We start from the raw sequence: 25029 nt of genomic DNA on the forward strand, positions 1-25029 counted from the left end.
TTTCTGAATTAGGTTTCTCTTTTCCAAGAACTGACCATTCACTGACAGTTAATTTAAAAACATATTTTTAAATGATACCCCTGGTTCTCAAGCATAAAACTGGAGATGCTTTTTGTATCTAAGAATGACTTATGGAATATCTCCCTCTGGTGGATTTACTTGACATTCACACATTAAATATAGTATTAACACAGATAAAACAATAAGCCAGATGTTTTACCGGATGTATAAATCTGAAGCCATCTGGTTGGCGTTTCCACTCACCACCAAATATGGTGATGTGAGGAAGCCCAGTGGCCGGCAGTGGGAGAAGATGGAGATAGATGGATTTTGGCCGACATTCTGCAAATTGTCTCAACGATTGAATATTTGATCTCAATACAGTTTTCTGTTCCCAAAACTAGAATATGTTACGAACAGAGTGGACTACATTTTGTAGACTTTACCCTTTACCAACGTTTTTTAAAAGTGCGTTGTCTAGCAGTGCAAGGGCGAATTGAGTTATTGCATACATGCACGTCACAGAAATGCAAATACAAACTAGAATGCGCCAATAGGATCTCACTAGTTCATGCTTGGCTCTGCCCACCTCTTCGCTTGTTCTGCCCACATGGGGATTGTATGATTTTGTGTGTTGTAATTAGTCAGTTGAAAATGTGCTTAGAGTTTTGATGCAACTGCCTATTAATTTGCTCCCATTGGAAACAACAGGCTGTGGTTAATATTTGGTTAGTTATAAAAAAAATCCTTGGTATTAATACCGATTGTTGGAAATATTATTTTGATAAATAAACAATATAAAAAAATATATAAGAAATCCCACACCATTTTTTTCTCCATAAATCATGCATTTATGATTATACATAATCTGCATGTCTATAACTATGGATTTATCCCTGCACTCTATGGTGGGATTATCATGCAACCTAGTGGCCTTCTCTGAGACTGCATTCAGTGTCGGTATTCTGTTTATGAAATTGTGCCATGGGGGTTTATTATGAGGTGGAGACGACAACACTACAGGGCTAATTAATTATCAATGTCAGTTGCACCAGAATTATGTGTTGGTTGTTGTGTTGTGTAGCCTAGCCCTAGTAGTCTATAGTTTGTCTTTGTATAGGAGGCGAGGAGAGGAAACATGGAGACAAATGTGTTTGTATGAAATGAGACTCCTCCAGTCGTGCATCATTAGGAAAATTAAGTTTACTGGGGTGGAATCCCAATTAAATGTGTAAAGTGATAAAAACAAATTTAGCAAGTCGTGCAAGACATTTTCTAGATAAAAGAATAAGTAGCGTACTGTTTTTAAATGTGTGCATGCTTTCTCCAATCGAGAAAACAACATACTCTTGTGCATCCTCTCTCATACTAGGTAATGAGGCAAGCATACTCCTCCACCTACTAACGAATTGACCCTCTCCTCGACCACTTCATCACTTATCGGTTTCTGAGTTAGAAAGAACAAGCACAACTGGTGGCAAGCCGTTAGAAAATCGGAAGTGACGTCAGCCAGGTAAACTAACCCTTGACCCCTTCTCTTACCTACCAAACCATAATTATAAACCGCCTCTATAAAAAGGTATCGTTTAGTTTTACCCGTTTTTATCATGGAGAATGGTGTGTGTGTGTGTGTGTGTGTGTGTGTGTGTGTGTGTGTGTGTGTGTGTGTGTGTGTGTGTGTGTGTGTGTGTGTGTGTGTGTGTCAAACATTTACAAAAAGAAAGAAAGAAAGCAAGAAAGGGAAACAGATTTCCAAACAAGGGACACTATTAAATCATTTATTGAAATATAAACCATCTGAATGTACATAATGCATAATGAAACATGAGGATAACTTCCGGGTATTGGTGATAACTACCTATAATTACAGATACTGTACCGTGGATTATACTTCATACCTCTCTTTCCCCCACTTCTTCCACTCTACATTCACAACGCTATTGCCATAGAGAGGAAACCTTCCAGAGCCAAACCAAGCCCTTCTCTCAGCAAAAAGCCCAATCATTTCACACATCAAATACAAGGAAAATACAAAAAAAGTGCTACAGTTTTAATGTGATCACAGAGAACATCACAGTCGACGGTAGAGACAGACGAAAGCAGTGAGGACAGCTGGTAGGAAGTACTGCAGGATTAAACATTAAACAAAGACATAATGACGTATGATGCTGACATCACATAATGTGTAGTAAACTAGTGTATTTAACATTGATACAACACCTGTACTTTTGTCTCTGTACAGGACAGCAAAATGGCTGTATATACAACATCAGCTAAATCACTGCTACCAATCACAACAGCACATGCATAACATCCTCTCTGATTTGGAAGATGTACCAGCTCCTTGGCTTTGAGAAGCATGAGATTTGTCAAACTGTCAAATCAGACGACTGTGGTGTTTTTCTCACTTGTTCTCTTCCTTTATCTGCAGTGAATAATGGTCCGTGTTTTTTATTAACATCAATTCATTACTATTATTACAATGGCATAAGCTCAAAGCTTGAAAACAACAAATATTCTTGCATGTTGTACAAATGCACATAAATGTACTTTGGCCCAGGTTCAAAGTCACTCATACTTAGCATGAGTTCATTTCACAATTTGAATAAAGAAATTCCCATTTCATAATTTACATAATGTAATGGATTATGTTCTATGGAGTCTAGTTTTGGAAGTAAGTTGTATTCTTAATTTAAAACCCATATCATCACCTTCCTCGACGCAGTATTAAAAAAAATATACATATTTATATGCGTGATAAAAAGTTTTTAAAAAAACATTTGAACTCCTGCACTTATTTAGCTATTGACAACATATGCCATATAATTGCATATAAAAACATATACATAGTCCAGATGTTGTGCTTTTTAATCAAAGTATTACTACTGATTGTGCCAGCATCAGATATATTGTAGTTATAGAACATATGCTGTAGGTAGGTGAGTTGTGAAGTAAAGCTGTCTGTTGTGTAGCTGGCCTCGTACTGGTCTGTTTGCTGGCACTGGTGTGATGTGGTTTAAATAGTGGGTCTGTCTGTAGTGGTTCTGCATGGCTGAGATAAACTGCTGTTCATTCTGGGTCTTTGATTTTCACGCCTGATCCATTCTGATCCCTCCATCCATCCTTGCTTATGTTGCTGTTCGGAATGCCCATTACAATAAGGTTCTATACATTTATATAAAAAACTATCTTCCTCCATGTTCTCCTCGTGTGCACTTAGTCCCATCCAAAACTGACCTTCCATAGAGACTCAGTAACCACAGGATAGTGGCGAGTCCTCAGTGTCTCAACTATCCATCTATCCATCTATCCATGCACGTCCCTCTAGCACCACAAGGGGCGCTTTCTGAGGAGGGAACAGAAGGCATTCGATGATCTGGCCACAGACTCATCCAAGCAGTGAAGTGGTTTTGCACTGTCCTCCTAAGAGGACTGGAGGTGTGTGGGGCGGGGGATGAGGTGGGTTTGAGATAGGGGGTGGCGAGGACGAGTGGGTGGTTTAAGGGTCTATGTTCAGGTGTCTTTTCCCCCAATATCCCCCTCTCTTTGGCAGGCTTTAGGTTTCTCCAGGCCTGTCACAGAAAGCTGTCCTCCACCAGCTCTGAGTCCAGACACATCTCATCCAGCAGGGTGATGTCCTCCAGGGTCTCTCCTTCTCTCTTGGCCAGCGTGGAGCTGGAGCCCGTCTCTATGGCACTCTCCTCAGACGTCTGAGAGCTACACAGGATAGAGAGGAGCAGGTTAGTGTTACTGAACAGCTAATGGGAGTGGATAGTATAGTATACAGGAGTGGACCATGAGTTAAATAAGACGGGTATCTCACTTGCTGGATTTGCTAGACAGGACTAGCACATGTTTTGGTGTAAAACAGTGTTATCAATCTGTACCACTTATAAAGGTCTGAAAAGAAGATAGACATGTCTGACACTGAGGTGGTAGCCTACCTGTGGCGATTCCTCTTGCAGTACTCGTCATCAGACAGGGGGTCCAGGTCAGGGAGGGGGATGATGTAACCACTGTCAGAGCTGAGGCGCTGCTCGTCGAAGCCACTCTCCCTGTCTTTCGACTTGCCCTGGTTCTTATAGGTGATCCCAACGTAGGCGTCGTCATTCTCCACCTGGACCCTGGTCACTGCCGGGTGGTCACTCTTCAGGAACTCATGGTTCACCCTTTCGAAGCACTGCACAATCAGAGAAAGAGAGGGCACAATGAACATCAACCTATCTAGTAACATAGGAGCAGAATGTCTACAGTAGCCCGCAGAAAACGCTGCTATATGGCTAGCTGTTTCTAAAGCCAAGAGCACTGCGCATATAAAGGAAATACTTTTGGCCTGTACTAGTCAGAGTTATTTAGTGCTCTGGTAACTCCCATACAGTACCTCCAAAACAGCTGCATCGGCTTCATAAATGACAAAACTCACAAATCTGATGAATCCTAAAACTGATATAACACGTGAACCAGTTCAACCAGCTGTCATTGGTAGGTGTGTTCTCACTCAGTCAGTCTGTTAGCCTGGTGGTGAGACCCATACAGGGAACCACATTTCCCACTCCACCCTAGTTCAGCAAACCCCAATCCGAGGTGCTAAAATGGGAGCCAGCTCCTCCACTCTCCTGGGCCATTAAAGCAGAGTAGTGGGGAGAGGAGGAGGTTTGATGTGCCATGTGTGGCGTGCTGTTTAATAGGCTCGTTATGGTTAGCCTAGCCGGTGGACGGAGGCGAGAGCTGGGAGCTGGGGCTGCTGTTGCTGCGTCACTACAGTGGTTGGGGCTGGCCACTGACCGCCAGCTGGAGCGTTAGCATTCTAATCACCGCCAGGGCTGGGCTTTAACACAACGGAAATGCACAGCGCCCACAGAAAAACACTCAGAAAGACACTCGACTGGCAGAGCCCACAGAAACACACTCAACTGGCAGAGCCCACAGAAACACACTCAACTTGCAGAGCCCACAGAAACACACTCGACTGGCAGAGCCCACAGAAACACACTCGACTGGCAGAGCCCACAGAAACACACTCAACTGGCAGAGCCCACAGAAACACACTCAACTGGCAGAGCCCACAGAAACACACTCAACTGGCAGAGCCCACAGAAACACACTCAACTGGCAGAGTTGGGGGGAAGTGGTTGGAGTTTGTGAGCCTGGTTTTAGATGAACTTCTACACTTTATTAGTAATGTAGAACTGTAACATGACCCAAGTGTAGGGGGAAGAGAAAGAGGATGGTTGAAGCACTTACTCGGCTCCTGGTGAAAAATAGGATCGGTCAGGTAAGGTAAAAGGGGGATGAGACTGATAGAAAGGAAAATAAATTATAAGAGTGAAGTGTAGGTCCAAACGTCGTAGGTCAGGGTCAGAAATGAAAGGGAGAGGGAGATTAGAAAGCAGGTGTGAGGAACCCCGGGAGAGGCCGTTAGGTCAGAGGTCATACAGTAGAGAGACCCACCCTCTTGTAGCCGGAAGGCAGCAGCGAGGCCACGCTCTCACTCAGGCTGAAGAAGGAAGGCCTCTTCTCAGGCTCACTATTCCAACACTTCATCATCATCTCATACCTGGAGGAGGGAAAACACACTAGTTAAACAGATAGAACAGGACAAACAGTGCAGGGAGGAACAGCATGGTATCATTTAGTGTTCGAGTCATGCCATGGCATTCTACATCACAGTTTAGTACTGTGCGTTCGACTTTTACAGCAGTAGTACATAGCCTTCCGTAGTATTTTCATGTTATCTAATCCAGTGTTTCAAAAAGTGTTTTGGCATAATAATGTACACAACACAACATATAATTGTTATACAAAAAAATATATGTACATACACATCAGTGGGGGCGTGCTCAGGTTTGGCCATCCTGTAGCCACTCTTGATCTTGTTGTAGAAGCTGGAGTCCACTACCATCCCTGGGTATGGGGTGCCACCTTTAACACAAACACACTGCCATCAGTACACCAGCAAACACCAGTATCACTGTCAACACACTGTATCTACACACTGATCTGGAGTCAGCCGTCTCCCTAACATGCTGCTGTTAACGTGTCACTGAAAAAGGTCAGGGGTCAGCTGAGCTTCACCTAGAGAGAAGATCTCCCAGAGGAGGATGCCGTAGGACCAGACGTCACTGAGGGTGGTGTACATGTTGTCAAAGATACTCTCGGGAGCCATCCACTTCACTGGCAGGAAGGTCTGTGGTCAACACAGAGCGCAGATGGATCAAACACACTGCACTCGTATAACGGACAATACAAAAGTGGACCATAATGGAGTGCTAACATGAACAAGCAGGGGACAAGCCACCTTCACAGATATATGTCTAAGCTCATCAGGGTACACAAACAGCCAGTATCGTCCTAGGGGAATACTCACGCTGCCTTTGGAGACGTAGTTGTTGTCGTGCATGATGTCTCTGGCCAGGCCAAAGTCACAGATCTTCACTATCTTCCCCTGAGAGAGCAGGACGTTCCTGGCAGCCAGGTCCCGATGCACACACTACACCGCAAAATTCAGCATTTCATTCATCTCAATTCAATCAAAACACACATCCTTTCCTTTTATTCTCCCTTAGCTCCTTGTGTTTTACAGGGTGGCTTTATGTCAACAAGCCAGCCTAAGACACGGCCTTGACTGACCACTCTGTCCCAGAGTATATTCAAGGATAATAACTAGGAGGCTGTTATGAGGAGCTTATAGCTACTTTGTACCCAGTGTAATTCCAGCCTACTGGGTGTTCTATATAAAGACCTGGCCTGTCTCCTGAGCAGTGAGCTCAGCCTTCATAGGGCCGCTTATCACACAACCCCTGATTTAGCCAACCTCTTGGCTTTCACAGCTGTCATCAAGCACAACAGCAGCCCACAACCTGCCTGCCATCATTACCGTGGTTACCCCTGAAATGTACAGGGTTGACGTGGCAACCGACCCACTCCCTGCTGTGTACCAACAGAGAGGACAGAACCAGCTTGCCAGTGGCACCAGCTTCTGCTAAGCCAATGGAATCATGTCGCCGCCACTTCCTTCTTTAGTTGCTAAGTCAGACCGTTAAAAGATGGATATGGTTTCCTAGGCTCACCTCTGTGAATCTAGCTGATATCGTCACATGTCTGTTGGGTAGCTATTCTATTGTATGACATCATCCCCAGCCCACCGCACTGAACTAACATCATGTCACCAGTCCCTCTGATTTACAATCATTCCCAGCCCTTGGTCACTCACGTTCTTAGAGGATAGAAACTCCATGCCTCTGGCCACCTGGTAGGTGAAGCTGAGCAGGTCTGTGGTGCTGAGGCCCTCGTTATCATCCCCTGACAGCATGTTGTCCATCTCACTATCTGGATCAGGAAAACACACAGACACACAAACCCATTTAGCTTCAGTCGGTCTATGAGTGAGTGAATAAAGTGTTTGTATGTTTATGTGCATGTAAATATAGAACTGGTTGCTGTAACCAGTTTATTCCTAATGGCAGGGGGAACGATTCATTATTATGTGTGCTACAATTACCTGCTCTGTATGATTACAGGCCGGCCCAGGCAGGCCTACATACTGAGAAGGGTGGACCCCTCAACACAACCAGCACTGACTTAAACCCTGCACTTCAGCCAACGCAGCCAAGCCACACAGCGAGAGGGCAAGGAGAGTTAGATTAAGAGAGGAAGAGCAAAAGGGAAGAGAAGGAGGCTGTCAGACTGTGTACTCACCACCCTTCTGTGATGGCGGGTGGTTGTATTCGGACCTCTGGATGTCGGAGTACTTGGAGGCGTCACTCATCTCCAGCATGGGCACATACTGCGTGGTGTCTGCCTGCTTCATGTCCATGTAGTCCCCTTTACCACTCTCAAAGGACAGGATCACATAGCTGCATGGCGACAGGGAGGGAGAGAGGGAGAAGGGGAGGTTGGGAAGAGACCAACAACAGCAATGTTAGAGTCGCCATTGGTTCTCTAAGAAGGCCCAGTGTACTGTATGTCGTGAGGTTCCCGATGTAGAGGGTGTGGTTGATGGTCAGGGTGGTTGAGATTAAATCATGGTGTGGTCACACTCTGAAATGTGGTCATTGTGAGTCATCCGTCAACACAGATCAGCAAACAGAGAGGAGCTGGACATAGACCATTAACAGGTACCAAACAAGAGTAATGTGATTAGCCTGAAAGCCGAGTACCACTTCAGACACAGATTTGATTAGTGGAAGACGCCAGACAACCCCCTCAGCCATGAGGAAGCCTGGGGTAGGGTTACGTTATGTTACTGAGCGAGTGTAGTAAAGTGCTGCGTCAATGAGACAGAATGACTGAGTGGGGTAAAGGAGGGGCAACTGAAGAGGGGGACACACGACAGAGGGGTGGGTGTGAGTGTCTGTGTTTCCTGGCCTGTGTGTGAGTGTGCGCTCCTGTGTATGTTTTCGGGGCTGATCCTTTAGCCCAGCTAACACACAATGTTCTGAGAACCATATGATTCTTAGAGCTTGTTTGAGAGCGTGGTTGTCCTATCGTTAAGTTGCATACAACCTTCTGGGAATGGTGCAGGATACCCAGCTAGCACATAACGTTCTGAGAACCATATGTTTCTTAAGTGGGAATTTCAGTACTTCAGCATAATATTTCCTACAGGTTTCATCATGGTTCTATTTAAAGTGAAGTTCTGAAATTGTTCAGAGAATGTTAAGAAACAATGTTCTTCTGTGAGAATTTCAGTTAGTCAGCATAATGTTTTCTGCAGGTTTCCTCATGATTATATTTAAAGTCATGTTCTCTGAAAATGAAGAAAATGTTCCATAAAAAACACTAGAAAACATTAGTAACGTTCAAAGAACATTCTAAGAGTGTTATTTAAAACATATACATTCCAATCTCAGCGTCAGCAAGACTCTCTCTATCCTCTGTGTTCAGGAGTGTTGGCCCGCCCACTAATTGGCCTCACCTAATCTTAATGAGTGCTTGTTTCCTTTGAAATGGGATCTGTTTGAATAGACTAAAATGAACAGCTTTGTATGAGTAAAAAAAAACATGGCATGTTTGCTCCATCCTAGTGATGCAGTGACTAATTCCATGGATAAAACACACAAGATCATAGGTTTGAATCTCACTGATGCCGTGCCACAATATTTTATTTTAATGTGTTTCCATGATTAATACGTAAGCAAATTAATTTCCATGTGTCTTATTTGTTCAAAACCGTTAACCTAAGCTAGCAGGGTTATTAATTGTTATTGAAACATGTTCTCAGAACATTATTTAATTACCTTCAAATAACCTATAATTTATGTTCTCAGAACGTTAATAAAATCTCCCAGGAAAACTTTCAGGGAATCACAGTAAAATGTTCTCAGAACCTCCCTGCAAGTTAAAAATCTACATTCCCAGAACTGACTAAATGTTCACTTTCCTTTCTCAGAACGTTTAAAAAACATTCCGTTTTACCAGTCAGGAAATGTATGGGTTCGTTCCCAGAACCAATGCGAAACCAAAAAAGTAGGTTGTCAGAACTTCCAAGGAACCAAATGTGCTAGCTGGGATGGATGTCTCTTTACCTCCTGTTGCTCTCGTCTGCAGGGTTGATGCCAAAGATGTCCAGGTCTTTCTTGGTCTTCTCTGGGTGCACGCTGATGAAGTTTTCTCTGTTCTTGTGCAGGTAGTTGACAAGGTCTCCATAGAAGCAGTACTCAGTGATGATGTAGGTGGGGCCTGCATGGGAACAGAACAAAGAGATAGAGATCAGTCTGCTGGCTAGTCTTATCAGAGGCTCGTAAAGGCTAAAAGCAACGTCAAGAGGGCAAGCTTTTACACTCATAAAAATCCTATTAAAATACCACATCCACCATTGGCTCAGAGAGAAATGGCAACTTCCCTTCTTGGCTATCAAAACTGTGTGGGTGTGTGCGTGTGAGTGTGCGTGTGCATGTGCGTGCGTGCCTATAAGCATATGTTTGTGCGTGTGTAGTCACCTGACTTGGTACAGGCCCCAAGCAGGTTGACGATGTTGAGGTGAGGGCCCAGGTGAGTCATGATCTTCAGCTCTGACATCAGGGCCTGTTTCTCACTGGAGCGGGCCGTGGCTGCAACGCAAAACAGACAAACAATCGCTCAACCTTCAAATCAATCACACCTATCGGTCCATCACACACAATCAATCAACTCATCAACATCAACAACACCCATCAATGCCTGCAATTGTTTCATCCATCACAACGTAAGGGAGCGCACACACCGCACCGAATGTGGATCTGCCGTGCAGATGTGTGTGTTTTATGGACCACCCGCTGATGGACGTCTGACTGACAACATTTTCATGTGGTTCTACGTGTAGAACCGGTTTGCACTCAGTTTACAAATTACGGCCGGCACTCCATTCAGAGGTGCTAAGTACTCTCGGCCCGGCAAAGGCTACCGGTGTGTCTGAGCCTAAAGGGATTGTTGTGACTGACTGATGGTGTTCAAGGACACAGCTCTCTCCAGGCAATCTCCGCAGGCCTTAATGATCCTCTCTATAGCTGTCTGTATAGCTGTCTGTGGTCAACTCACGTTTCAGCATCTTCACGGCCACCTTCATGACGGGCTGGGAGCGGCTGAGTCCGTATGCAGTTCCCTCCACCACCTTCCCAAACGCCCCAGAGCCCAGGATACGTCCTGCGGACACACCAAACATGGCATACGATCAGCTATCATGGAGTGTAAACAAATACACAAAACTAGACAGGCAAGTAAACAAACACACACACGCGCGCGCACACACACACACACACACACACACACACACACACACACACACACACACACACACACACACACACACACACACACACACACACACACACACACACACACACACATACACATCTGCCACTGCCCTCTCATCAGTGACTTCCCCAGGTCCCCAGTGGTTGAGATTCTCTTTGATCAGTGAGTCACAACCCAAACCCTAGGCAGCACGTCCGAGCCTCCCCTGTCTGCCCGGCCAGATGGCCTTATCACATCTTCACTTCAAAGACCAGAGGGAGACATCCAGACCACAGCCTGACCAGAACACGACCATCAGACCATGGTGCTGTGACACTCTGACAAGAACATGACCACAGTAAGATCACAGAGAGAGGAAGCAGTGCAGTCGGCTCACCCAGTACGAGCCCATCGCGAGAGAACTCCCATCTGGAGTCATAGGGCAGCTGCATGGGGTCCACGTAGATGTACTCATGGCCATCAGGGCTCACTGACTCTATCACCCTCCAGCGGATCTCATAGCGAGGCTTCTGTAGGACAGAGGACACAGCAAAACAGATCAGTACCTAAGGCTTTAGGACACAAAGTGTAGATGAGTGATTTAATGAGTGAGTGAGTGAGTGAGTGAGTGAGTGAGTGAGTGAGTGAGTGAGTGAGTGAGTGAGTGAGTGAGTGAGTGAGTTTGTGCTTGTGTGTGAGGGGCATTGATCCTCTGCTGTACCTGTTTCCAGATAATGACCAGGACAATGAGTGAGATGATGACAAAGACCAGCAGCACCAGGGAAGCAGCAGCTACAGTCAGCTCTGAGTGAGGGTCTGTTCAGGAAGAGAACCACCACACACACACACACGTGAGATGGAGAGCACAACATGGAGAATGCCACAGAGAACAAAAATAACATGGAGGAATCAATGTAAGTCAACATGGGAATGTTAGTTTGATGAACTGAAAAACCCCAAATGAGGTCAAATATGAAGAACTTCAACATGGCAATCCAAATACCCTACTTAAATTGTATAGTTCAGCATGCAGTCTCACACCCAATCAGCCAAGCCAGTGGGGCCTCAAAAGGTGTGTTGAAGGGATTAAGGAGATGGGCAGGGTTGGGGAGGGGGGGCACAGCTGGAGGGGCCAAATGGCTTAAACTACTGGGGATTCACTTTCACAGTAAAAGTCTCCCAGGCTAACACACAGCTGCACAATGACAGTGTGGGACACGCATTGCCCCACCACAGATAGCTTTACCAGACAGCTGCCTCAACACTGACAGCCCAGCAAAGTCTCTTCAATGCCTATCACATTTCAAGTGTCACAAAGGGAAGCAACTACAGGAAGAAACTAGCTAGTAAAAAAGGAGACTACAGGAGGGAGAAAATATACCGCAGGCAAAATGGCAATCTAAGATACTGTAAATCTATTCACCACACTCTGCCAACCATGTTTGTTGTTTAACTGAAGGAGGAGGTAAGTGTGACTTTGTGAGTGTACGTCTCACCTTGTGACACCAGTTTCACCTCCCTGCTGACGGCGGCCATCTCGTTCCTGGCCAGGCAGCGAACGGCCAAGGTGTTCTCCAGATGACCAAAGATCACCTGACTCTCCAGCTGGTTGTCCTGGTCGATGTGCGCTTCCACAGTGATCTCTGTGTTGTTGGTAGGCAGGGGCACCCACTGAGACGAGTCGTTGGCACAGCTGGACAGGGTAGGAAAGAAGGAAGGAAGGAAGGGAGGGTAAAGACATGAGACCAAATGATACCATGACATTGTCACATTGGTCATAGTAGCATATGAAGTGGTCAGGTAGAGGTGAACAATGTACAGTAGTATGTGAATTCTAAGAAAGAAAACGGGCTATTGTTGGACTGAAAGAGACAGAATGGAGAGATGAAGAGGAAGAAGGCGGGGTCATGAGAGTGTGCCCTTACAGTTTGATGTTCTTGCAGATGAACCACTCCACCTTAGGAGTGGGCATGCCTCCAGCGATACACACTACAGACTGGCCTGAGCCATGGTGGAGGTCCATCAGGTCCACGATGACTGCAGGCACTGGACACAGACAGAGGGAACAGGGGGTCAGACCACAATACAAACACAGGGGGGGGGGGGGGGGGGGGGGGGGCGAGAGAGAGGTGGGTAAAAGAAAGAGTGTCAGGGAGTATGTTAGTCAGTAAAATAAAGGTAAATCCAAATTAAGTGGTTGGAGCATTCCTCTGCTTCACCTTTGACCTGCAGGCTGAAGTTGTGGCTGTAGGTCTGGTTCCCATTCTGCACTCTGATGGTGTAGTTCCCACTGTCCTCCTCTTTGGCCCGAATCAGGGTCAGAACACTCTGGTACCTACAGAGTCCAAACAACATGTATGATTACACTCTAATCATGGCAACCAGAACCAAATCTCATGAGCACGCTGTTAAGTCCGTCACGAGAGACTAGTTCCACTAACATCGCACAACAACACCAGACCTTAATAATAGCCATCTGAACATCCTAGGTGAACTGGGAACCTGTCATTGGCCACAGAGTGTAGTGTGCAGGACGGTGGTATATCCCATCTCTTCGGTCAGTGTTGAATAATGTCCGAGGAAGTCTCACCTGATCTTGCTGACCTGAACATGTTATTAGCCAATGAGTGTAGTGTGCGAGTATTTAGGTGTTGTTGAGTGGTGTCAGAGGAAGTCTTTCTCACCTGGTCTCGCTGACCTGCCGGAGGCTGGTGGTTATTTCAGCCGCCACGTCGTTGAGAGGGAGGCCATCTTTGAGCCATGTGACCTGAGCGCTGGGAAAGGAGTCAATGTCAGCCTGGAACTGTCTGACCTCATCCAAATCTGCTGACTCCTGTGAACTGAACGCCGGGCGCAGCGACACGAATGGCCTCTCTATCAGGACAGCAAATGGAGATAGAACCATTAATACATGATGCAAAGGTTACAGGTAGTTAGAGCAATCTACCAGGTCAAGCAAGATGATAAACCAAGATTATTGCCTTGTTATTAGGTAAATAAACAGTGACACAAACATACCATAGACAGTGATGGCCAGCTCCTTGGTCTGGCTCTCGTTGCTGACGATGTCAGTGATGGAGCAGACATAGATGCCGCTGTCTTTGGCTGAGGCCTGGGGGACAGTCAACGTGTACTGGATCTCCTGGTCCCTCTTATTCTCGCGCACCGACTTCAAGCCCCGGTCCGCCTGACACACACAAGTTAGACCCATTTACAATCGAACAAACAAATGCATTTTAAAATGAATCAATGAATTTCCTCTCCAATAAGAGAATAATAATTATGTATGTGCTTTTGTTTACCAGTTTTCCAGGGTACTTCCAGTGGTCTTCCAGTATCTCAGGACCCCGGGCCACACAAATGACAGTGATGGTGTCTCCCACAAAGAGGGCTGTCTTCTGGGCCTTCAGCTCCACACGCAGCTCCAACCCCCCAGCCCAGCCATGGACGATGTACTCCTCACTGAGGTGCTCCTCTCCGTTGACGAGGGCCTTACAGACGTAGGTTCCTGCGCTGAAGAAGCCCACGGCACCCCTCTTGCTGTCGTAGACCGTCATGGGCACGGCCTGCTGGGTATCAGTGTTGACCAGGGTCACATTGGCACTGGGGTCCGACACACGGCACTGGATCTCCATCTCATCGTGACCATTCAGGACGTGGTTGCTAAAGGGCACCAGTGAGGGCACGAAGGGCTCCTCTGGATCTGAGGAAGTGAGAAGAGGGCATGGTAAGTTTCCTATAATACAAATTGTTAGCACAGATTTAAATCCGGCACCACAGTGCTGTCTTCCCTATACCTGGAACATATATGTAGATGCTGCTGTCCTCTCCCTCCTCAGTGGAGTTCCCTCCTTTGTAGAAGCAGGTGTAGAAGCCAGTGTGCCCTGCTGTCGCGTTCTCTACGGTAACCGTGGTGATGAACAGGCCGCTGTTGTCCTCCTCGGTCTGCTCTGATAGGTAGAAGGGCGTGTCCCAGGCCAGCTCTGCCTCGCCCCTGCAGGTCAGGGTGAAGGGGGTGTGGAGGGGAACAATCCACTCCTCTCTCTGGGGGAACAGCACTGGCGCTGAGGCCGGCTGGAACAGTACTGGGCCTGATTCTGGAAGACACACACACAGGCAGACATATTGTCAGATTTAGGACGATACTGAGATAATACACACACACCGACGCATTCAGTTGCTAACACATTTGAAAACGTAGAAACATAAATGCATGTTCACACACATGTAGAAGTGCATTTTCACTTGGCTTGAGGTTATTCTCACCTTTCACTTTGAGGGTGAAGGAGAACTGGGCAATGTGAGCGCTGCTGAGGACCACGATGGTGTAATTCCCACTGTCCTTCTCGAGTGACTGCCGAAGAGTCAGAGTGCTCTGGTAGCTGAGAGATGGGCAGAGAACCACATAGCTTAGTGCAGCACACACCACACAGAGCTCCAGAGACACACAGACACACAAACACCGGCGTTGCTATATACAGATGTTATGAGCTTACTGGTCGCCCACCAGACGTCTGGTCTTGGTGAGGAAGTAGCTGTTCTCAGTGATGGCGATGCCGTCTTTCAGCCAGGTGACTTTAGGAGCAGGGAAGGCTTCAATACTTATGGTGAACTCCGTCTCCTCCATCATACCGACAAACTCCACCGCTCCGATCCCACTGTGGTCCAACATCACAAAGGAGTTCTCCTCTACAGAGAGGGGTGCAAAAGAGAGGACGTAGAAGAAAGAGAGAGGGATAGAGGGTGGACACCCCGAAGGAAGGACAAGAGAAACCGAAAACGAGAAATGAAAGTCTGGCACACATCTGTTGAAGCCATCCCATAAAGCATTGGGGCTGATGATGAAAGCAGAGGTATGCCTGGACTCTACTGTAGGGAGAGTGCAGAGCCCCTTCCCTCTAGCACCTCATACTGACACTGACAGGCAGGATGAATTAACTCTACGCATTCATGTGAATTCAATGAGACTACTTTTAAAGACTCCAACCAAGATGTACCAGCTGGATTCAAATACATCTTAAAAAATCCCAAGTCGTTTCTGTTTAATACATCTACAACTCAGTGGTATTGGTAATAAATATAAATGTTTTTGAAGGATAGGCAATGTCTTAAGACAAAATGTCTACAATGCACGGTTTGACTGGTGATAAACTATAGTCATATTTTTCCAATAACAATTTTGGATTGGCCATAAGGATGAGCGAGCGTACCGAAGACAGTGACAGCCACCATGTTGGCTCTGATCTCTCCATTGAAGTTGTTGGTGATTGAGCACTCATACACCCCACTGTCCTGAGAGGAGGCTGCTGGGATACTGAGGGTGTAGACCACTCTATCAGGAAGAGTCTGCTTCATCTGGACTGCATCCACAGCCTAGATAGAGGAACAAGAGGACAGGAGATTAAAACCACTGTAGACACAAACACATACACACACACAAACAAGCACATGCACACACACACACACACACACACACACACACACACACACACACACACACACACACACACACACACACACACACACACACACACACACACACACACACACACACACACACACACACACCGTCTATCCCAATCTCTAGGAAATAAAATATCTTGTCTCTATACTCCACCTTTTTACAGGTTTAGTGTTTAATTCTATATGACAGAGCAGCATGTCTCTCTATCTGTCTGTGAGCTGATGGCTAAAACACGTGCTTGTCCACAGGAGATAAATCAGGACCCAAGGCTTTTAAAAGCCTGTAATTGCAACTGAGACTAAAGCCAGGAGTCAGAAGTCCTGAGTTCTAGTTACCTTAACTGTCTCTGGAAAAGGGTTTAGAGTCATCCCACCACTAAAACAGACGCTCTGTCACAATGTGATGCAGGGATTACCGCACAGTGCACACAAAGACAGTGGTGCACACGTACATTTCAATCCACATAGACACTTCAGACAAAGTCTCTATCCACTACCCATACTACTATCATATACACTGGCACACAAACTTAAGTGAACTAAATGACGCATGACTATACACACGGATGGACACACTCTCATTACCTCATATAAACATGCTATTGACTTAACACACGCGCAATGCTCAAACACATCCACACATATCCTAAGTTCACTGGGGGTTGCGAGGAGGTGGGGCGCATGTCTGTTCTACACATCCAGAGGTCACAGAGGTCACGTGATTCACTGTTTCCCCTCTCCTTTGAACTTCCTTCTTCCTTCTACCCATTTGCCCTGTTTTTTAACAAACAACTGTCTCACTCCTTCCATCTGTCTGACTGAGAGAGAGCTGGGGTTATAGTACCATGATGCACCATTTGGCTCCAGCCCTGGTAATGGACACGGCACTGAGATACAGCTGTACTTAGTGACACATACCTTTACCAACTAAGGCCCATCCATCCTCAGAGTTATGTTACGCGGACCCACACTGTGCCTGAGCCCAAGCCATTCATCACTACAAGAAGACTGGGCACATGAATCAGACGTAGTGACACCAAGAGGGATAAGGGATGGAAAGAGAGAAAGAGAGCTGGATCGAGAGACACAAGGAGACATACTAAGGAGGGAAGAGAAGTGAGCTATGGCGAACGGACGACAAGGACATATAGATATTATTAAAAGGGAGGTAAGAGAGGAGGCTAACACGGGAGAGGAAGTAGAGACAAACACCGAGAGAAAGAGTGCGACAGAGAGAGGGATAAGGCCCTTGCCTGTTTCCTGGGGTGAAGCCACTGCTGCTGGTAAGGCAGTCCTGGAGGTGCCACACAGGTGATGTTGAAGGGTTGCCCCAGTCTCACTGCCTCCTCGCTGGCCTTCACCTCCACATGGAAGTCCTCCATCACTGTACAGACCATCACGGGAGGGAGGAACATTTCATTTCAGTCATTTAGCAGACGCTCTTATCCAGAGCGATTTACAGTAGTAAATGCATACATTTTCTTTTTTCCCCCGTACTGGTCCCCCGTGGGAATCGAACCCACAACCCTGGCGTTGCAAACACCACGCTCTACCAACTGAGCCACACGGGACCTATGGTCAATATGGTCAACAGGAACAATACGGTCAACAGGGACAATATGGTCATCTACAGGTCCCTGCATGGTCAACTGCTCCCCCTGACAGCCATGAGGTCATCTCCCTCTCAGAGTTCACTGCAGGCTGATGCCATCACACTCTCTCCGTCTGTCTGACAACAACCCTGTGAAGTCATCTCCCCTGGTACCAATGACATGATGTCATTTCTTTAATGCAGTCAGATCACCTCACATCTCTCGCTCTCTCTCTCCCTCCCTCTATTTCTCTCTCTTTGGTAAACAAAGTCAGTTTTTTAAATAATCAAATATATGCCATTTAGCAGATGTTTTTACCCAAAAGCGGCTTATAGCCATGTGTACATACAACCAATGTGATATGACAACTAAGCAGCGCAGCCAAATCATCCACATCTGGACTTACGTTTGTTGTCCTCCACGGTGTAGATGTCACTGGTCATTGTCACGCCGTTGACGGTGGTCTCACAGACGTAGAGTCCAGCGTCCAAGTTGCCAATGAAGCCGATCTTGTTGTCATAAGCAGCGTCCACCTCTACTCCACTGGGAGCACTCTTTAGGACCACCGGGTAGTGAGGGTCTGAGACCCTGCATGGGATGATGGTTTCACCAGGATAGACTAGAACTACCATGCTACCTGGCTCCTCAGGCACGAACGGAACCTTGGGATCTGCACAAGGCAAAACAAGGTTGTTCGGTCAAAAAAACTGCAAGCTACGGGAAGTAGAGTAGAATAGAATAGAATAAAGTGATGGTGCATGGAAATGACAACCATTCCCACCAGATTTACCTGGGACAAAAACGTATATGACTGCCTCATTTTCTTCATCGTCCTCTTCATCGCCCTCTTTGTCTTGGTATTTGCAGGTGTAATATCCGGTGTGTGTCACGGAAGCGTTATAGATGAAGAGCGTGGCCGTGTAATATCCAGGCAAAACAAATGTGTTGTTCGGTAAGGGCTCGACCCAAGCAACGTTCCTTTCACTAGTGCAGCTGATGTTGAAAACGGAGAGTGGCTCGAGAACAAACTCATCCTCAGTTGATACAATGGTCGGTGGCGTCAGTCCGCAGGTAACTAAAGGAAAGTGCAACAGTTCACTGAACGTCCATAGGGTAATCAATACAAAACAATACAGGTTTTTAACAGTGATAAAACTAAAACTAAAAGGCAGGTTGTTTTGTTTTGCAACGGAATCTGACTAATGAACACACCCAGGGGTATATTCATTACATCTTGGAACAGAAACCGTTTACTGTTTAAGAACCAAACGGAAGCAAACAGATCAAACAGAAAACAAAATGAGGAGGGACCTACCTGAATTTGTCCAATATAAACTCTAGTTTTCGTTGCAAAACATTTTCCGTTTGGAGTAAATGTTTTAATGAATACCCCCCCCCCCCCCAGGTGATAGAAAGGTTTTTACTTATTTAAATTAGCTTCTTACCCGATAACAACCCAAACAAGACCACCCCAATGATGAGACATGTCTTCATTTCATCCATGGTCACGGATGGTTAATTCAGCTGGAAGAGTAGAAACACAGGCAGGTCAAACATGGTTCCACCAGATGTTGCAAAAACAAAACTATCAGCCTAAGCAAAGAGAAAATACATTGACTTATGGTAAAAGATACCTCTGTCTTTTTGGAAAACATTGCAATTTGATCAATTAAAATCAATAGGTGGACTTTTATTGCTCCAGCACAGCATTTAGACTGACTGTCTTTCTCCTTGCCAGGTCTTGTAAAGGGCACAATGAGTCAATGATTACGCTGGTTTGTTTTTGGGAGATGTTTATAAAATCGTTGGACATGGTTGAATAGCATAGGGGCCAGGGTTAAAAATAAATTCAGGCACTGAAGTCGCTAGGGGGCGACATAGTACACGTTTTGCTTGCATCAGGCATCTTCTGGCTGTAAATCCTTTCTCCAGCAGGAAAGTTCCTTTGTTCCATGTCATCTAGTCCCCTCAAAAGGAATATTATATTTCTGTGGCTAGGTAGGCTACAAACTTGCAGACTGTATTTGTCTTCTCCATACAATGCACATTAGTAGCAGCAACATGAGTTGGATGTGCATTAGGCAATACAGAACTACAGAAATGGTGTGCTCCTTCTCTTCTAATTGCTTTGAAGTTTTAAATCTGGCCTTCTCTATTTTCCATTTGATTGATTTACCTGCCTAATCTAGCACCCTTAATCAACACATTGAAAGCACTACAAAAGTTTTCAAATAGGCCTATATTTGTTTGCATCTAGAAATAGGCTTGATTTATTCACTGCAACTGAAAATCTAGACATGGTTACCACCATACACTCTTAAAAACAAAGATGCAAGTGGGAACTAAATAAGGTTATTGAGAGCGACGCCATAGGGGAACAATTTTAGGGTCTCTGAAGAATCATAAATGGAACCATAGAAAAATCTAAAACCAGAAATGTTTCAGCTCTCCAGAACTGGAATTCCTGTCCTGCCTTATTTGCATATTTCCCAGGGTGCCTTTCAAGTGAATTTTAGAGTTACCAGTACTACCCATGGATGTGTTTGCTAGTGACAGAGACATGGTTGTTGCATTCATTCAATTTCAGTACTGTGGTTTTCACTAATTGAGATCCTAAGTAACTATGTTATCATTAAAAACGTTATATTTAAGACAATTAATATTCATAAGGACTTCTTCAGGCCTAGTTTTACCCTAACACAGTAGCCTGAAACTCTTAGTTTAGAGGCTGCCTCAGGCCTGCATGTTACATCATGATGCCTTGCAAAGAGATGTGTAATTCATATTAGATTACAGACAGAACGGTGATATCCAACATTTTTCATATATATGACTGCTAGGGTTGGATAGATTTAGACATCAGATTATGAGACTACTACATCTAAACTGGAACAACCATTTCAGTAATGGGCGTAATAAATCCAAGTAACAGATTAGAATAGTTTAGAAAAATGTATATTTTTATATTTGAGTAAAATAAGATTAATAAATCAATGAATGTACATGCAAAAACATAGATATTGAAGCAAACTATTTGAAAAATCTACCTGCAATAGAGTATGCTGGGAAATATGATAATGATGTGTGTGGTTTTGGTTTAACTCTATTGTTAACACCAACACTGGGTTTATTTTACGCCACTGAATGTTAATTTAACCCTTTACAGTGTTAAATGTTATTTATCAGTGTTAAAGGTTATTTATCGTGCAAGAGTTATCCAAGGAACGTTAAGACCTGAGGAAGAACCATTTAATAAGAACCTTTATTTTTTTCAGTGTTGGCTTGTAAACCAAGGAACTCGACCAATATACGTTTTTGAGCTGATAAACAACTAATCTAGGTTTAATCTAGTTTGCCGTTTGGTCATGTCCTGGTCAACAGGCATTTTCCTGGTCTGTGTGTTATCTGTCTGTCTGTCTGTCTGTCTGTCTGTCTGTCTGTCTGTCTGTCTGTCTGTCTGTCTGTCTGTCTGTCTGTCTGTCTGTCTGTCTGTCTGTCTGTCTGTCTGTCTGTCTGTCTGTCTGTCTGTCTGTCTGTCTGTCTGTCTGTCTGTCTGTCTGTCTGTCTGTGATGTTCGGACCCTGAATTCCATCAACAAATTATCAGAGACAGACGCAACTCCAAGCAGAGGCGCTCAACGCTGAAAACATTGGAAACATGAATGCAGTCTACCAGTTTTACTCTAATCTATTCTTTGTTTTAAACAAATTTGATACTATAGGATAATTATTTTAAATGATCTACTAATTGTTCTAATCTCCTATTGGGGCGATAAAAATAGTCTACATAATTTTTTATCCGTTATCAAAATCCCTTTTGTTTTATAACAGTTTGCTGCTACTTTGACTGTAAGAGAGTTGTTTGTGCGAATCCGCTCTGTCTCATCCCCGGACTGGCTAATTATGACTGGCAAATCAAACCCAGGGTTAGAGGGCCTCTAATTAAGAGCCCTCTCTGAAGAGAAGTCTGTAAGACAAACATTAGCGTGGGAATCCTGACTAATATACTTTGACACTTTTGCGCACATCGTTGGTGTAGGACATTTCCTATCCAGCCTGTTGTGCAAATGTACCGCTTGTCCGCTGGTTCTCCTCTACCTATTTTCCTCACCCCCACCAACAGTACAGTCCCAACCAATGTGCAGCCTACCAAACGCGCCGTTCTGGGCTTGACACTTTGGAGCAACAGCTGAGGGAGGGTTGTTCAGCTCGCTGTCCTCCACAGACACTTAAACTGTTAAATTCAATCCCACATGTGAAGAATTGATTTCCATGGGAATATAGCAGAGAGATTTATAAAGATAGCATTTCGAAATGAAGAGGGTGGTTGGGGCATTGAGGCAAGCAAGGCAGTGAGTTTCACTGATGAAAAACTTTAACTGTTCTATCTAATTTGACTTTCGTGCGGCGCTCAACTCAATTATGTAAATCTTAAGAAATATAGTGCATCATTCAATTGTAATCTAATTATGAATACTATTCTTGGAGGCAATATGCGTGTAGGCTATTTGCATTTTGTTGTCTGGCGCACTGAAATTACATCCAACCAGGAATGGGGTCCCCCTTACCCTACTTTTTTGTAGCGGGTCTCAAAATGAATCTTGTGTCTAACTTAAAATCCGATCGGCTACAGCCTGCTTCCCAGCTCAGCAAGCACATCCCAATGCACAATGTTCCATTTAATTCCACACATTCCAAGCGCAGAAACGAAAACAACTTGAAATCCAATTTCCAATGTGTTTCCCATTAGATGAGAGGGCAGGCAGCGCTATCCCACAATAGAGGCTCAGTTCTCGAGGTGACACCTCCAGCAGTAAGGCCGAAATTGAGCGCTTTTTATCCAGTCGAGTTAGCAACATTTCTCCGCTCGGCATCCGGAGGTGAGACCATATGGTGCATGGAAAACTGAATCCCGTTCAATGCAGAAGTTAACACATAGCCTGCAAGCGAATGCATCTTCAAAGTTTAAACAAGTTTTGTGAAACGTTTCCTCGTAGCGAAATTACGATAATGAAAGCCCCCAAAGTGTGATGGATGGATCCGGTCAGATGAATCATTTCTTATCAGGATTTTTTTCTTCACAATGTTGTGCCATAATAAAAAGCTAGGCTATTTTGTGAATTTTCACAAAGAAGGACATATTCAACTAGCCTAAAAGTGGTCCAGTTTAGTAACTTTTTCATTTTTTTCAGATAAAAATGGTCTCAATTAATAGAATTCTTGAGAAAATTAAAGTTTGCAAAAAAATGAAAGAGATTAGCCAATTTGTCTAAAATACAAACCTTTTAAATTCCCTTGGATTTTGCGTATCGATGATAAATCCCAGTAGAATTAAATCAGGAGCATAAAATCACTCCGGTGAGGGCTCCTCTCAGTGAAGGCTCCTCTCCTCAAGTGTGTAGTAGTAGTGATCCTATGGCCACGATCCTTCACTGTGAGAGCTAGCATATGTGCACCCCTCCGTCTGCGTCCACGACCGCGCTCACAAATGCGCTTGAGCTACAGCGACCTGTAATTGATTCAACGTTACAGTCCATCCTTCCCAAAAAAAACTAATCATCTGGCTCAAAGTAAATAACTCTCAGGAAATGACCCCCTCTACTCCGCTCCAGCATGGGGTGCCTTTCAAAATAAGAGTCCTAGCTGTTTTCTCAGTGAGACTGGAGCGGGAGTCAGATTTCTCTGCTATGTAGTGATGTAGGAAAGGGGGAGAAATAAGAATCCGGTATAGAGACTATTATATAAGGAAAGCACGCAATATACAATTGAGTTATCAAGCGACATTTATGGATGTTTTCGCAAAGACGCAAAGGGAACACTGTCAAATGTACAAATGTGACCAGGGTTGTTTTCTAAATTATTAAGATGGCCTATGTTTAAAATAAGTCAAATAAATGTGATTGTCATACACATCTAATTAAATAGTAACAATAGTATACTAATAGGTTGTATTTGGAGAGTTTTGGTCTAACATTAGTGTAGCCTAGCATCGGCACTTTTCAAAACCCGAAACTTGGAAACATGAGCGTCCAAGCCTCCATAGCGCATAGGGGGCGCTCCAACACCATGAACTACACAACTCAAATCTCTCTCTTTCCCTCTCTCTCTCTCAACCACATATTTGCTTCATTTAACTCTCAGATAGAATAACTTCCAGTCATTCTTATTTTTTGGGCAATTTCTTATAAAGAAAAACAACAAAATTATAGTTGCTTTGTTGGCAGATTTGGCACACCATTGCCTCTGTTTACGGACTCTGTGAAGGTGATATGTGCCTCCCTGCCTCACCCCCGAACATGAAGCTCTCCTAACAGACACACAGGATAAAGAGTCATTATGAATTTATATCTCACTGCACTCAGCGATACGGAGCCAGGTCAGACGACCAGGCCGGCTGACCTGGCTTCTCTCTCAGTGGCACTTCCAGCGGTGCCCGGCCCGCACCGCAACGCTTCCCTTGCAGAGAAACACATCTCTCCAGCCGCTAGGCACGATGACTTCCACATGTTCCTAGCTTAGACGAAGAATCGCAACAACAAAATAACAGTGTATCTTTTTCTCCAAACAAAGAAGTCAATATGTTGTGCCTAAAACGTGTAGAGATCCTTACTGTTGGCTCTCATTTTCTTTCACACTCTTCAACAACACATTCAAAACGTCAGTCCATTAAAATAGTAAGTTCATTCGGATTTTCGGAATTGTGATTTGTTGTAAGCATTACAGTTGGCTATACTAAAAAACTGAACCAATGCATTGCTGTACAAATCAGTTGGATACATACACGTATTAGGGCACATGTGTAGCCAATTGCTTTCAGACATTTTCATGTGTAGCCTATATGGGCCAGCTAGAGCTCACTTTCTGACAATCTCTGCTCTAAGTTATTCATTTCTTTGATCAAGATTCAGAGACAGTATCGTGGCTATAACCAGTGTTGCTTTTCCCAACTCTGTAAAAGGTCAGCTGGCCCTTGAGGATGCCGTTTGTGATAACTGTTTCTTGCATCAACTCATATCTATCACGTTGTGTTTGCAAACAAGTATAAGGGTGTTCTATGGATATGATATGATTACATTTGGATGTTGATTCAACATTCCACATTTTTAAACAGGAGTGGAATGTCATGTATGGCACTAATGCACAGCCCAGTATAGTTCATCACTTCACACACACACACACACACACACACACACACACACACACACACACACACACACACACACACACACACACACACACACACACACACACACACACACACA

At 44.8% G+C, this 25029-nt stretch overlaps 1 protein-coding gene and 1 non-coding gene across 2 annotated transcripts; both read right to left on the minus strand.

Annotated features, from left to right (window-relative positions):
* Positions 1 to 1764: 1764 nt before the first annotated feature.
* LOC106584117 (platelet-derived growth factor receptor, alpha polypeptide) lies at positions 1765 to 23320 on the minus strand. The gene is made up of 28 exons (XM_014168993.3): positions 23050 to 23320; positions 19214 to 19292; positions 18559 to 18843; positions 18175 to 18438; positions 17430 to 17560; positions 15924 to 16086; positions 15210 to 15402; positions 14980 to 15095; positions 14511 to 14810; positions 14016 to 14416; positions 13732 to 13900; positions 13398 to 13587; positions 12933 to 13048; positions 12639 to 12759; positions 12210 to 12406; positions 11435 to 11529; positions 11111 to 11243; positions 10519 to 10623; positions 9942 to 10052; positions 9528 to 9681; positions 7699 to 7856; positions 7214 to 7329; positions 6368 to 6490; positions 6076 to 6187; positions 5823 to 5922; positions 5452 to 5557; positions 3945 to 4180; positions 1765 to 3717 (listed from the first exon to the last, which is right to left on the minus strand). Exons 2-28 carry the CDS (start codon positions 19269 to 19271, stop codon positions 3576 to 3578), a joined length of 4395 nt encoding a protein of 1464 aa, XP_014024468.1. The 5' UTR covers positions 19272 to 19292; positions 23050 to 23320; the 3' UTR covers positions 1765 to 3575.
* trnaa-ugc (transfer RNA alanine (anticodon UGC)) lies at positions 17674 to 17749 on the minus strand. Its single transcript has one exon. It is a non-coding gene; the product is annotated as a tRNA-Ala (tRNA).
* Positions 23321 to 25029: the final 1709 nt, after the last annotated feature.

This window comes from Salmo salar, chromosome 23, assembly GCF_965601325.2.
Source record: "Salmo salar chromosome 23, fSalSal1, whole genome shotgun sequence".
Lineage (NCBI taxonomy): Eukaryota > Metazoa > Chordata > Actinopteri > Salmoniformes > Salmonidae > Salmo > Salmo salar.